Here is a 15,578-nt window from a genome sequence, read left to right on the forward strand (position 1 = left end):
AAGTTTTAAACAGATAAGAAGAAGACCAAATTTGCACCAATCAAATTGTCCCAAATGGAAGGCTTCTGGTTTATGGACAAGTATGGGTTGTTGTTTGCTCCCATAGTAGACTTTGTATGTGTCCCTTTCTTGCATCTTATCAGAGATATTTCAATTAATTAATTCATTGTTATGGATTATTGACTTATTAATAGTGCTGTTTAATTTAACTAATATATTGTGAGATGAAATGTATGTATTATAAAATAAGATAGAGAGGATATATAAAACAAAATAAAAGTCAAATTGATTTACTACAAAGTGTGTTTTAAGCATACATCATATGAAGGAACATGATTCATGAACCTCTATTAGTTATTTAATTATAAAGTGTTAACATTGATTAAATAACATATATGACTAACATTGATAATCATTCTTCTATTAGTTATTTATGTTGACTTATTTAAATTCCACATCTTTATTAAGCAATTGTTTGTCATAATGTGACTATGGGAGATGTGTTCGATCAACTTAGTGTACCAATGAAAATAACATGTTTTCTTTGATGCGAGGTCGGAGATTTTGTGAAAAGATTGGTGAATCGATTAGGTGAACCATAAAGATTATTTTAGCACGAGTCAATGATATTCATGAAAAGGTTGGGGAATCATTTCCCGTGTTCTCATGTTCCATCCAAGATGTCATTTTTTTGATTAGTTGTTGTGGATGAGATGTGGGGACTTTTCTAAATATATTTTGTGACCACAAGGTCCACAAATAAGTTAGGGCAAGGTTGTTGTGATTGCGAAGAAATGACTCAATGTCCGAAAAGTGAAATAAGTCTCGATTGGAGATTTTTTTTTTTGTAAATTTGTCAATCCTCTCGGCGCTCTCGTGGGTATGTGCTTTTTAGGTTTTATTGAAGTCTTTCTATTGAATTAAATCAAAATTGGCTAGCAGTCAAATTGGACAAATTTCTTGACAATTTAAGGTCATGTTTCAACTTTCAACTGTATTGAACTAAATTCATTTAAACTGTTAGCATTCATTAATTGTAGGTTGTAGGGTCTACTACCTTATTTCCAACAACTTATTAAGACCAATTATCTTTAAAATCTTAATAAGTTTATAATTATTCCTATTCAACGTCCACTTCAACTTGTAACGTTTACAAAAAAAAATCGAGACCTAAAATTAACTACCTCCCATGAACAACATCACAAGCAAATAAAAACATTATATTGATATATGATGGAATCTTGACAAGCACAAAAGGAAATTTATTTTATTTTTGTTAATCAATTACATATGTTACATTGAAGAAAGATACATCTCATTCGAATGAGACGTTATTCAATTCACACTAAAAATGTTGGAAAAATAATGGGACCACGATAAAGAAGGTGAGTTGGTTGAACAAAACATTACCAGCAAAATCATAGAGATGATGATGTTGGCTTCTTCTTAAAGGTCAAAAGACCATTTATGTATTTCAGCTTGTAATACTTTGTTTTTTCCATCAATTTAATATATGTAATGTAAGTTTGTAGACGAAAAAATTACAAAATAATAATAGCTCACGTGGAATTAAGGCCGAAAATGAGGGAGTTCTATGAACATAAAAACATAAACAAAGCTCCTAAAGAGAGATTCTCATAATATAACAATTAATCATAACAACAAAATGACAATACCATAATGCACGATAAATAAACATACCCATTGTCCAAACAAAACAATTCATTGCTAGAAAAAACACCGGTGTATTCCTTAAGATCGAACTAGAAACGGTTTCAACTTTAATGCAGTGGCTAGCTCCCGGTTATGAATCATCAACAAAAAGTCTAACCGAGCAAGTCCTTGAACAAGTTGGGATTTTGAGTGGATGGTGTAACTCCCATCTGTCTCACCAATGAATCCTTTTGTAAAGAATTCTTAGTATCCGAACCCTTGCCAAGATTGTGAGTGGATGGTGTCAACTCGGCACCAGAAGAAAGAAGATCTGAAACCGAACTCCTCTGATTCTGACTGCTTGTGGGCATGTCAGAATAAGCAGCAGAAGAACCATAATCTTGTCCAGACCCAAGAAGCCCTTCTAATTGCTTAAAAGGATCCTCAGCGTTCGATACAGATGGCTCACCCAAATCGAGTAAATCAGGTTGCGGTTGAAGAGGAGCAGTTTTCTCTACTGCTTGATGGTGGTTGCCTGACTTTGAAACTTTATGGCCGCTAGTAGGTGGTGGCGGTTTCTTTGAAGGACCGCCAAAGAGTGAGGCGGCAAGCATCTTCTTTTCAGATGGTACTACTGTTATCTCTGCCTGTTGTTTTCCAAATTCAGAAGATGAGGCTCGTTTTAATGAGTCTTGTGGTTGTTTTGTCCCGTTTGTGGTTTTGGGTTCATCAGAAACAGAAGGATGAGAGTAACTCGGCTTGCCCCATTTCTTTTGAACGCCATCGAGTTTCAGCCTCAATTCGGATGTTGTTCCTTTGTCGGATTGGTGAATTTCTCTGGAATAAATAGGCTCGGGAACTGGGACAAGTTCTGTGGAAGATGCTAGTGAAACAGGGGAGGGTCTAGAAATGGGCTTTGGAAGCTCGTAGGCCTCGAAACGGAGGGCATGTGATGGTTCGTGTTGGTCTCGGTTCTCGACGGGTCCAATGTTTAGAACAGCTGAACGTAGTGATTCTGGAATATAGGGATCAGCCCCTTTCTCCAGTGCTTGTTGGACAAAACTGTCGAGGAATGGAAGACTTTTGTCAATCTGCAAGAGGAAATTAACTTTTTAAGTTTAGTGCATATAGATTTTCTAAAAACTCATGATGCACAATTATTTGGAAACACTTTCTCAATCTGAATCTGGATTCGATGAAAAAGTGTCGTTAAATTTATTTGGAAACACCGGGCAATCTCATTTATTGACAGTTTCTCGTATGAATCCGGATTCAGATCCAGATCCAGAAACAAAAAGTTTTTCCAAATGAGGGTGCCAATCATTCTAAGAAATTCAAGAGTTTTTCTTTATGTAAGCTCCTTTGAGACAAACAAAAAATCTCTAGAATATCCCTACATAATCCTTACTCCAACTGTGTGGAGCGTTTAGAACCTTCTTTGAGAGAAAAATCCATGAGGGCAATTTTCTTAATAGATGAATTGCAAAAAACAAACTTTTTTAACCCCAATAGTAAAAAAAACTCACAACTACCTAAAGTACCTGGTTATACTAGGAGCATGTGTCCTAAAAACAAAAGGGACGTTTTGGACCTTCTAGATAAACTTAGGCAGTGATTAGGTCTTGACCATCTATTGTTCTTGATCTTCTTTTCAACCTTGATTTTCATCTTCTTTCATTTTTTTTTTTGTATTTGTTGCTTTCTCAACATTCTCTTTGAATGAAATGACTTTGATCTAAAAAAAAACTGATTGTAACTCCAACCAATAGGTTTGCAATTTCTGATGTCATTGATTGTTAGAGTCGATTTTTCTCTTAGCAAATAAAGTGTCAAATTTTTGTGGTTAGGGCCCTATTGGCCTTCTCGCCAAACACTCGGATAGTTACACCTTAGCTGGTTTAAAATAACGTATTTAAAGATACCTATACATAAAAGAAGATGATGGAGGTTACTGAAGAAAAACCTCAATATCTTCACAACTTGCATCTAGTGGCATTATAGTTTCAACAGAAGGAGAATCCAAGCCAACAATAGCTTGCAGTTCATATGCACGTTGCTGCAAATCTGTAGAGTGTGATGCAGACAACTCCTCGATCAATGATTGACACTGCAAGAAAAGATGAAAAAAAATGCATCTTATATTTTTGTTATTCAAATCCATGGAAATCAGCCTATTAATCTAACAACATATGTATAAATCGGATGAGAATATTTTGTTACTTTTGAGCTCCTTAAATCGTGTGGAGTGTACAGTATAAAATATCCCGAGTTGCTGAGTTAGTGAGTAATAGAACTTGAAGTACCAGGTTCCCAAATAACCCACTATCTAATCTATCATCACACCATTCAAATTATCAAACCATAAATATCCTCAATTCAATTTATTTATTTATTTATTTATTCCTTATACTGAATAATAATCTGGGTTATTTGAAAATAACCAGGTGGTTATTCAAATAACCCCACATAAAACAAGTCCTAGATTATAAAACTCATCTATTTTAGCAGAGAACAAGTAACAAACCCTCGTTCCAGCCGAACAGTAACAAGTTAAGGTGAAAACAGACTATACAAAACTCAAGGTACCAAAGCAATCATAACCAGATAAGTATATGGAAGAGATGGCCACCTACGCATCGAAGTTATAGGCAAAGGCAAAATTACATAAGAACGAGCAGAGGAAGAAAGAAGGAATGTCTCTTCTTTATCACAAGAAATATGAATAAAAAACACAGTTTAAGGCTAGCAATAATGTACCTCTGGAAGTATATCCACTTTTCTTCCTGCAGCTATCTCAAATGAATATAGCTTCATCAATCCTGTGACTGCATATCCCTGGCGGTTTTTTATGGAAGATACCAAGTCAAACATACAGGCAAGAAGATTTACTGAAAAGGAGCATCTTGATTAGAATTGAGGCCTTATGTTAATAAGCTACACACAGAAATATGCCAGCAATAATGAAGAAAAAAAAATCTGAGAAAGCTACATAGTATTGATAAATTCTATGGGCAACTTTTACAGTGTTTTTGCTATTCAGAATGGAGAGTTTCTATTCTCTCTAGTAAATATGCACTTGCCAAATTTACAAGGTCCCATTTATACAAGTTTACCCCTTTTTGAAAATGGAGAGCTGCTATCTAGTAATACTTGTATACATTGGCAACTCCATTTTCCCCTTATTTTTTTTTGTTTTTGTTTCTCTTCTCCCTCCATCTGTATCTCTTTAAACACATCTTGCGTTTTCTTTTTAATGAAAAATTGAGATTCTTAAAAAAACTTGTATACATATTAACAAGGAAAGGAACAACTAAGCCCCTAAACTTTGCCTTCACAAAATTATAAATTTTGATTCATAATCTAAACAAACATCCTAGTTTTCCTCAATTAGGTGTTTGTTGCAGTTTCCAGATAAAACTTCATTAGGTTTCTTCTGTTTTTGTGCTAGATGTTAGCTTGGCATCCTTAAAACACATTTATTTGTCAATTATAAGAGGAGTTAAACACTTAAACCTTTTGACTAATTGAGTCTAAATAGAAACCCTAGAGCTTCTTAAGTTCCAAAGCCATACAAGATCAGAAAAACTGTAGCCCAGGCTAGTCTTCTCCTAATAAGGAATGAATTTAATATTCCAGAACTTCTGGAAGATAAGTCATTGATCCTATTTGAGGGTATTTTGTCACAATCCCTCTTAAAATTATGATCCCATTGGAAAGTCTCCAAAGCTAAAATTGAAAATGATTTTTTATTTATATTTAGTATAAGATTGATTTTTTAATCATAATCCAAATTCCTTTTTGGATCATGATACAAATTACAGCTTTCCTTTTTGGCTTTATTTGTTATAAAGATCATTTTATGATTATGATCCAGATTCTTATTGGATATTTTGCTTCATTCGATATAAAGATTGTTTTCTCCATCATGATTCTAATTATTTTTGGATTATGATTCACATTATTTTCTAGATCATTGTGATTTTTGGCAAATATAACAACTTGTAGATTTTTTCGAATCATCATGCGGATTATAAAATATGATAACAAATAGGCCAATTAAGTGTACAGATCGGATTATTTTCATAAACCCATGACAATCATATTGTAACAACAAACAATCTAGGAACAATTTCATTCTACTGATGAGAAAAAAACATATAACAACTGGTACCTTTACAGTGTCATTACTAGAGTATGCCTCTGCAACATCACACAGTTTCCCGCTGATATATGAAGCTGAATACTTCCCATCCGATGTCCCATATTCCCCCAAGACCCAGCATATAACCTAAGAAAGTTCAACAGTACACAAATAAGGTGATAAACTCAACAAGAGAATTTCCTTTGTGGGCAAAAGAATATGATAAGAAAAAAATATATTAAGAATCAAAAATGATATAAGAAGAAGTAAACCTGAAGAAATGTAGATGGAAGCTTTGGTTCACCAATAAGGCGCAAATATGAGGTTACCTGCAACACACATTTGGGAAATGTCCCATGTTAAGATAAAATATAAACAGAGTATCAAAAATTCATATTACAAAGTTGCATTTTAAGATTGAGAAAGAAGAATAGCATATGGAGTAGTCAAGCATTTAAGTTTTCGACTTTAATATTTGGCAGAAGAAACATACACTTGAAGCTTATGTAAAACATTTAGAGCTTGTTTGATTTTGGGTTATTTAGATTATTTCCCAATAATCTCTTATCACATCACATATCTCTTTAACAAACAAATCACTCAATTTGATAACTAAAATACCAAAATACCCCTACTTTATTTTTTATAATTTTAAATACAAAAGAATAGTTTTTAGTAATTTAACCCAAATAATCCACTTTTTCATTAACAAAATTTTGAATTCATGATCCATTTTTTTACTAATAAACCAATATCAAACAAGCTCTTCGTCAGCATAATCAAAGGATAAGTTTCACACACATAATAACTAGAGGGAACACAGTTATACCTAGTTATTGTCAAAATTTTGACTAATTAAATTCTATGGATCACTTATATATAAAAAGAATTATACAATTAAAACATATGTAAGTATCTCAAAGGTCATTGAACAGAAAGAAAATCATGAAAATGAGATGGTGACAACTTTTATCCACATGAATAATTAAGTAATAACAAAAGAACATAAACTTCAAAATCATACATTTTAACAGCTTTCTTAAACTTGTTGACAGCTTGTACATTTTAACTTCAAAATCATACCTTCATCTCCTTCAATTTCAACAATGGTTGAACCAAACTTACTAAATACATGTATACAACCATATTCACCAGATTTCTAAGTTAATGGGTTACAGCTTACCTGTGTGTTCCAGTTGGGACAAGAATTAAGTTCATGTTGAATTATCAAACTAGTCCTATTCCAAAAGTCACATTTATCATTTCAAACTCTAAGTGGTTGGAGTTGTGTCTTCCCAACAAAAGAGTTATTAATGTTATCATTTAGTTAGCCTTTTGTATTGCCTATAAATTGGCCTCTATTTGTAATAGTTAAATCATCACAAAATATATCCATCTATTTTTTCTTCAATTTCTACATGGTATCGTAAATGTTAGTTTTTTTATATTTGTTTGTTGGTGAACATTTTGGCATATATTTTAATTGTTATTTCCCAAATGGTTAACTCCGTTGTGGTTCGGGTGTGTTTGATGCCACTTTGAGCACCCGTTGCGACTCTCATTTATATCATATTGCATGGACTTTTTTCAAATAAAAAAAAAACATTAACTCAAAGTGGTTGGAGTTGTGCCTTCCCAACAAAAGAGTTGTTAATGATTAACTAGGAAATTTTTCTATCATTTAGTTTCTTTTGTATTGCCTATAAATTGACCTTCCTTTGTAATAGTTGAAGCATCATAAAATATATCAATCTACTTTCTCTTCATTTCTTTACACTTCAAATAGAAATAAATAATGTTGCAAAACAACCACCAAAAGATACCACTGAAAATATGCACATGAAAAAACTTGCAGAACATGAAGGCGCTTCATAGAAATACATACAGCAGAAGATCTTAGCTGATTGTCTGCAGTTTCATCATCCTCCCCAAATCCTTCAGCTATCAACCGCATTAAGTTGTGTGCCACTTTGGCATTCACAAGATCCCCTGCATGCTCGAAGACTCTATTCATAGTCTGTAAAGTAAAATAGTAAGGAACAGTTCACATCATCCACAAAATCACATGAGTAAGGTACAAAGATATACCTGGATAAACCATTGGTTACTTGGTGCAAATTGCTCTGCAAGCTCAACACATCTTGAAGCTATTTCAGTCTTAATATGGCTGTCATCAATGCTTATCATGTAGTCTATCATCCGGTCAGCAATAACTTCCACATTGGATGACTTGGTCATTTTATACAACAGTTCAAACGTTTTACGCTTTAGTGTGTGATCTGGATCCTGTGTCACAATGCGCATTAATATGTAAATTCCCAATATTAAATGTCCCATTTGTTTTAAATGATACTCCGTAAGCCTAAAATCGACTTGAAGAACTATTCAATTAGGAGCGGATTATGGAGGATTGAAAGAATCTCTAACACGATCTTTCAATATCTAAAAACATTATTGATAAATGTCCGGAATTTTTTTTTAAGGAATGATGTTTCATTTTATTGGAATGAAAATTTAGTATGAGAGAATTTTCAAATTTTCATTCCACTCATAGAATGACACGTCATTCCCTACAAAAATTCTAAACATGTATCATTACTCATCTAAAAAATAATCAATTGAGTTGAGCTACAAAAAGGAGTGGAGCAATAAAAAAAATAGATTGGTTAAAAAAGGGAAGCCAAAGATCTTTTCAAATATAATAATAATGGTTTTGTTTTACTGTTATGAGTTAGACATAATGATATCTACATTATTTCCCTCAAATTAATCATACGTGACCAATTATAATATTTCACATACTTTTTATATCATGGTTATTTATTTTCGCATTAAAGAACTTTAGAGAACATAGACAATAAAATCCGCTATTGAACCCTAATCGAAGATTAAAACTAAGGAGTTCTTGCTTCACACGCTTCCAAGACAGTCTACAAAGTTTAGTAAAAACAATTTTCAATTGAAAACCTTTCCTATTAAGGATTTTCTTAGTATGTTTTCCTATTAAACTAATTTACGCACCAATAATTATTCAACTGAAATAATGTATGTATGTGAGATGTTACAAAATAATTTTATTCAAAGTATGACTATGTAACTTTTATCATAGTAATAATTATTTCAAAATTTATGCAACATACAGACATAAAACTAATTTACTCATGAAAACAACCTGAGAAAATCCAAGTGAATAAGCATTATTAATAATTTGATCAGCAAAAAAGTAAATACTCAACAAAATGTTCCTGATTTAAAAGATGAAAACTACAAGTGGAAAAAGGCAAATAAGGAAGATTAGAAAATACAAATAGTATGTAGATTGAGAGGAAACCTAACCTCAAGGCAATCAATCACAGCCAATTGGTGTTGCTCAGCAATCTCCGGACTTGTCTTTATCAGCCGACCAAGGGCATCTATGCCCAAATACTTTAGATTATGGCTATCACTCTAAAAAAATACATATTAATTGTTGCCATAAGGAAAAAAAATGTTTGAAAATGCATACAAACAAGCAGCAAAATGGAAAAAACACTAACAAACCTTCAGAAGTTTGGAAATTGCTTCAGCAGCTGCACCAAGCAATTTAGGGTTTGGATGTAATGTGGCAACACAACATATCCCTTCATAAAGAATCGCGTTGCCAATATTACTAGTTGTATCACACTTCTTCATTATTTCTCCAACAACAGTGTACATTTGTCCACTAGCCTGCTTGTCTCCATTACCTAGCATGGCTAGAATCTTCAGCAACTTAATCTGCATAATAACAGAAGAAATAAATAAGCCAAGTAGATTGATAAAACGGTGTACCTCATGAAAACCTATATGATATACCTGAATGAAAGGAGCAGGCATTTGATGATAATCATATCCCTTTGGCAATCTTCTTTCTGCTATCTGCTTAAGTATGTTTACGAAACTGATAACTAAATCCTTATACGAAACAGGATCTATTGTGATGAGATCAAAAAGAGGGCAGAGTGTAGCACCCATAACTCCTGGATCATTATCACACAATCTCTGCATAAACAAAGTCCAGAGATATATCCATCATTGCTATTAAATTGCAATAATTTGAGCTGTAATTGGAAATGATTAATAAACATTACATAAGGAGGGGGCAGCAGACCTTACGGAAATTAGAGATGAGATGTGAAACAGAAGATGGTGATCGCTGATAAAATCGATGAAGTGCCATCACTGCCTTCTTCCTTACAGCCTCCTTTTGATGACCCAAAAGCTCAACCACTTGAGGCAGAACTGCCGGTATAGTTTCCTCATTGATCAATCTACAAACAGCATTCAATGCAGCACAAACTACCAGAAAATTATCCGACTTTAAGTCCTTCTGGATCGTATTTACAATCAGTATAATCAAATCATGATCCTCATTCAAGAACAGCGTAACTGCTAAGTACCCAGTTCGTTTTAATGAAAGATTATCATCATGAGTCATCTTAACAGCATGAATGTACCCAAACGAAGCATCATGACCAAGCATTTCAACGTACACTAATCGAATTATATACTCCTTCATCTTACGTTTAGGAGTATCCGGCTCAATGATCCGACGTTTGAGTGTTTCGATCTCACGGAGAACAATTCTATCTTCTTCTGCCTTAGATCGAGTCTCGCCAATCGACTTAACGAGGTCTAGGAACTCCTTCGACTGACCGAAACCGCCTTGGGAGCCCATTGCGAGCTCCCTACCGATCGTCTTCAGATGCTCCAGCTCGAATTTCGGATTGAACTTCAATGTATAATTCAAATCGAAGAGATAAATTTCTGGGGTTTACGAAGAAAGAGCAAATCAATAAGATTATGCTCGAAAGAGAGTGGAGATGTATAGATTAGGTCCGTCTCCAGATCGGAGGATGATCTGAAGACGATTTCAAGTAGAATTATTTGAAAAGTAATGGGATTTTTGTAATCCTTGTAACAGTGAATTGAAAGGTGAAAATTTTGGTTTGCTAAAGAAGCTAATTTGAAGGAGAGAGAAGAATAGTCATCGGGAGAGAGGTTGGGTTTCAAGAACACGACGATGGTGATCTTACAAATTTAAGGACTTAACTTATACAATAGGACTAAATAGGATCTCAAACTTTTTTCCATATTAAATTAGTACATAACTATTATTTTGTTTTATTTTGTTACCGTATAATGGAGTGGTTGTGATTCGGAGTTTATTATGGATCAGGATTGTATTTAGTGGGTTATGTCGGAATCTATCGTTAGTTGTTGGGAAGTGTGGATAGAGACAGTGAGATCAGTTGGTCTGAAGCTCTAAGCTTCTATCGCGTTTATCTTCCAATGGATCATTTGTCTTGAAATGAACTGTAGAACATTCAGTGATTCTTGTCGACTGATGCGTTCAATATATAATTTTATTATTATGACAATCGGGGAGGTTTCATTAGGTAAACTAGTTGAGGCGGTCGAGGCGGTCGGGGAACTCATTATTGATATTCTCGAGGACCTCTGTGCTCGTTAAACTTATTCTTTTTGTTTTTTTGTTTTCGGTCATTGGTGAACTTTTTTGTGTTGTGTTTTTTTTACATGTCTTTTTTTTTATTTTGTAATTTTTTTGTCGTTATGTTTAAACAACTTTGATTTATATCATTTTGTATTAATTATTTAAAAAAATAACTAATATAATTACCGAATTTCAACGAATTAAGAATTTTTACTAGATTTCGGTAGTTAAATTAGTGACATTGATCTTTTATTTATTTATTTATAAATGTTGCTTATATTAGTTAGCGACGTTTAAAACTATTAAGAAAACCTCGTCTTGTATAACTTTATAATTCAGAACACTAGATTTCAAGGTTTAAAAAAAAAATTCAAATCTAACCGCCAATAAGGAATCTCATTTTGACAATTCAGCCCATACAAATTATAACTTTTATACAAACAAACAAAATATATCAAAGTAACTAAAATTAGTAATATACAATAAAATGAACATACAATGCAATAGTTATGAATTTCAACTAGAATAAAAAAGTGAAAACATTATTCATAATATTGGATAAATTTGTTGATAACTCAACTTCCATATTGTTCAAAATTCAAATGATCTTATGAAGTTCATGTAACAAATAAAAAAAACTTTTATTATTATAAGTTAGGTTACATAGATCATAAGATTAAACAAAATATAAGCATATATAAAGTCATAATTGAAAAGGAGTTTGAGATTAATTTTAACATGGAACATTACATTCTAGTCAATATAGATTTAATTATAAGTGATATCGAATATAACTTTGACTATTAAGATATAATTATACTAGATTGAAATTAATTATGTAGGTAACCTTTATAAATAATTTCAAACCCTTGATAATATGTATGTAATTAAAAAAAAAAAAAAAAGTAGTGAATGGGTATATCTATAATCCTAACCTAGAATTCAAATTCCTTAAATAAACTTTCATAATTTCTTGAAAGAAAAATAAAATCTATTTGATATTCATATCACACTTGTCCAAAGTTTTTTCTTCCATGATAAGTGTACTTCATCATTTTTTTCCTATTTATTACAAGTCTTCATTATTAATTAAGGGAGGAGTGTAATCGTGTTCATTTTTACAAATTAAAACAAAAATAATCTTCAACTTTAATGAAAAGGAAAAACAATAATGGGATCAATTAATATATTCCCTACCTTCTATTCCCTTTCCTAAATTTGGATGTTTTGAAAGTTTTGAAAGGTATTCAATTAATTTTGGATTGGTATAGAGATTATGTTCAAATCAATGAATTATTAATTGAGCTAATTTATATATATATATATATATATATATATATATATATATATATATATATATATATATATATGTGATATTAGTATTTAAAAGATTATTTTCTTATAAAATTGTGATTTTAAAATTATTTTAATCATGGAAATCCTCTAAAGCTTCTTATGCTGTAAAGCCATAAAATAACAGATAGATTGTAGCTCAAGATCCTAAGTAATGAATTTAATATTCATTAATCCTATTTGAAAAGTATTATTATCACTATCCCTCAATTATTTTGGGTGGTTAGTACAATACTTTCACACTCATTAATTTCATTTAAATAAGTGTGTTATTAATTAGTAAGAATTCAAATTTAAATTTTAGATTTGTAGGTAAATGATTTATCACTTAAAATATGTTGATGGGATAACCCATTTTTTATTCAGAATTTTAACTCATTTTTTTTCTTTATTAGTTATAAAATATTTTTATAAATTTAGATTATTATTGGAATTTTTATTTATTTAATATAAATGTTATTTTCTCTGATATTATTATAATTATGATCCACATTATTTTTTAATATTTCTTTTGACAAATATAATAATTATAGATATTTTTATCCTAATTATAAATATTATAACAAATATGAAAATTTGAATAATTACTCAATTCATTTTGGGATCACATGATTACTTAAATTATGGGTAAAATTAGTATCTTTAGGTTTATAATTAAATAATTTTAACTACTAATGTTAATTTTAAGTTCACATTAAACACCTTTAAGTGTGTTTACCCTTACATTTGTCATATTCGAATTCAGCTAGTAAGTTATAAGATTCTTAATTAACAGATAGATTAAATGTTTATTTATTATTACTTTTGTGTTTTAAGAACTTTTAAAAGTTTTAAGTAGGGATGACAACGATACTATACCTGTCCGGTAGTGAAGTACCCGTCTCCGAACTCAATTTTTATTTTACTACTCGACCTCAGCCTCGATCTCGATGGATATTTTAATTTTATCTTCATCCCCAATTTGTTGGGTACCCAATCCTCGACGGGTACCCCATTACCCGATTAAAAACTTAAAATATTGTAGAGATTGAAGAATAAAAACATAACTATAATAAATAATAAAATTAGCAATATCGAAATGTTAAAAAAATTAACAAAAACATTATTTACATATATTTATGTTGTAGATCTTGAAAAAGATAACTTTGTTGTTGCTAGAGTGAAGAAAAGTTAGAAATTGAATATGAAAGAGTGACGAGAGAGAAATCACTAATAAAAAAAGGGGTTTTATCAAAATATTTTTCCGACAAATATATAAATCTTTCGGTATAAGTGCAGAAAGGAAGAAACTTGTCGTCAATGAAAACATTTATTGACGGGCTATACAAATATGTCAGTATTGCCATTAAAAGTCGACAGCTAGTCTATATCTATCGGTTTTGGATCCTTACAAAAAAATGACATTTTTTAAGGAGAAATACCGAAAGATTTAGTCTATATCTTTCGGCTTTTGCCCCTTCAAAAAATAGGGAAAAATTTTAAGTGTTGGTTTTTATTTTTAAGGGAAAATACCGAAAAATTTATTCTATATCTTTCGGTTTTGGCCCCGTCAAAAAACATGGAAAAATTCTAAGTGTTGGTTTTTATTTTTAAGGGGAAATACCGAAAATTTTATTTTATATCTTTCGGCTTTGGTCCTTTACAAAAAATAGGGAAAAAATTCTAACTGTTGGTTTTTTTAAAGGGGATATACCGAAAGATATGGAGTATATCTTTCGGCAATGACCTTCTTCACCAATTTCTTTTCCCTTTTCCATATGGTGTTTTGGTTTCTAAATATATTGATCTCGTTTAATTATCTAAGCATATCAATTTTTTGTCAATATTCCAAGTATATAGGGATTGTGATTGAATTTACAAGTATAAGTTTGTGTTTGATTATATAAAGATGTATAAAGGTTTGTGTTTGATTATAATTAGAATGTGTATATGGTTTGTTTTTGTATGTGTAAGTGTTTTGTTTCATTTATAAGTATAGGATTGTGTTTAGTTTCTTAAGGATAAAATATAATCATGCTTAAATCTGATTAATTATTATATTTGAAGGGTTAAATACTGAAAGATTTAGATCATATATTTCGGTATTTAAGGGTAAAGCCGAAAGATATGGTCATATCTTTTGGTATTCGCCACTTTCCAGTACTTTGAGAATTTATGGGTAAATAAGACCAAAGCCAAAAGAATTGGGTATGTCTTTCGACTTTACTCGTAAATATCGTAAGATATACTCCATATCTTTTGGTAATGGCCTTCACCAATTTCTTTTCCCTTTTTTATATGATGTTTTGGTTTTTAAGTATAAAGATCTTGTTTAATTATCCAAACATATCAATTGTATGTCAATATTCTAAGTACATGGATTGAGATTGAATTTACAAATATAGGTTTGTGTTTAATTATATAAAGATGTATAAGTGTTTGTGTTTGATTATACTTAGAATGTAGGGGTGTTCATTGGTTCGATTTTTGGGTTATTCGAGTTTTTTGGTTCAGTTTATTTGAAATATTATTTTTTTTAGCTAATTCAAAAACCGAACTGAATTTGAATAAATTCTAATAAAACCAAACCGAATTCGAATTTGATATTCAGTTCGAATTTCGAATAATTCGAATTCAAATTGAATTTAACATTCCTTTTTTTCTTTGTTACTTTTATTGTTAAATTTTTAATTCGGATTATTTTAGTTCAAAATAAAATTTCAATTATGATGTTGAACGAACGAAGATAGATCTTAAATTCGAAATAGGTGTTAAACGACACAGAGATATATCAAGATTTCATAGTTTTGACAAAGAAGAAGCTAAAAAGCTAAAAAATAACGAGATTAAATAGATCGAACACAGAGATGTAGTTGAAGCTTGAAGACTCTTTAATATGAGAATTGAGAAGAGATATAGTTGAAGCCTGAAGGCTCTTTCATATAAGAATTAAGATGAAATAGGGAGGTGATGGCTAAA

General features: G+C 31.2%; 1 protein-coding gene across 1 annotated transcript; it reads right to left on the minus strand.

Moving 5' to 3' along the window:
• Nucleotides 1–1,577: 1,577 nt before the first annotated feature.
• Nucleotides 1,578–10,788, minus strand: LOC124941361 (AP-4 complex subunit epsilon-like). Its single transcript, XM_047481672.1, has 11 exons — nucleotides 9,924–10,788; nucleotides 9,629–9,814; nucleotides 9,335–9,550; nucleotides 9,131–9,241; nucleotides 7,883–8,080; nucleotides 7,680–7,811; nucleotides 6,067–6,123; nucleotides 5,825–5,941; nucleotides 4,411–4,488; nucleotides 3,617–3,760; nucleotides 1,578–2,744 (listed from the first exon to the last, which is right to left on the minus strand). The coding sequence occupies exons 1-11, from the start codon at nucleotides 10,488–10,490 to the stop codon at nucleotides 1,827–1,829; spliced, it is 2,724 nt and encodes a 907-aa protein (XP_047337628.1). The 5' UTR covers nucleotides 10,491–10,788; the 3' UTR covers nucleotides 1,578–1,826.
• Between the last annotated feature and the right edge of the window lie 4,790 nt (nucleotides 10,789–15,578).

This window comes from Impatiens glandulifera, chromosome 6 (genome assembly GCF_907164915.1).
Source record: "Impatiens glandulifera chromosome 6, dImpGla2.1, whole genome shotgun sequence".
Lineage (NCBI taxonomy): Eukaryota > Viridiplantae > Streptophyta > Magnoliopsida > Ericales > Balsaminaceae > Impatiens > Impatiens glandulifera.

What these genes read in the sequence shown, in the direction of transcription:
- LOC124941361 (XM_047481672.1), bottom strand. Translation starts at nt 10,490, where the DNA reads ATGGGCTCCCAAGGCGGTTTCGGTCAGTCGAAGGAGTTCCTAGACCTC. An exon ending in CTGTGATTGATTGCCTTGAG is followed by an intron (nt 8,081 to 9,130) that starts GTTAGGTTTCCT and finishes ATTGTGACACAG; the next exon opens with GATCCAGATCACACACTAAA. An exon ending in CTAGTAATGACACTGTAAAG is followed by an intron (nt 4,489 to 5,824) that starts GTACCAGTTGTT and finishes AAAAACCGCCAG; the next exon opens with GGATATGCAGTCACAGGATT.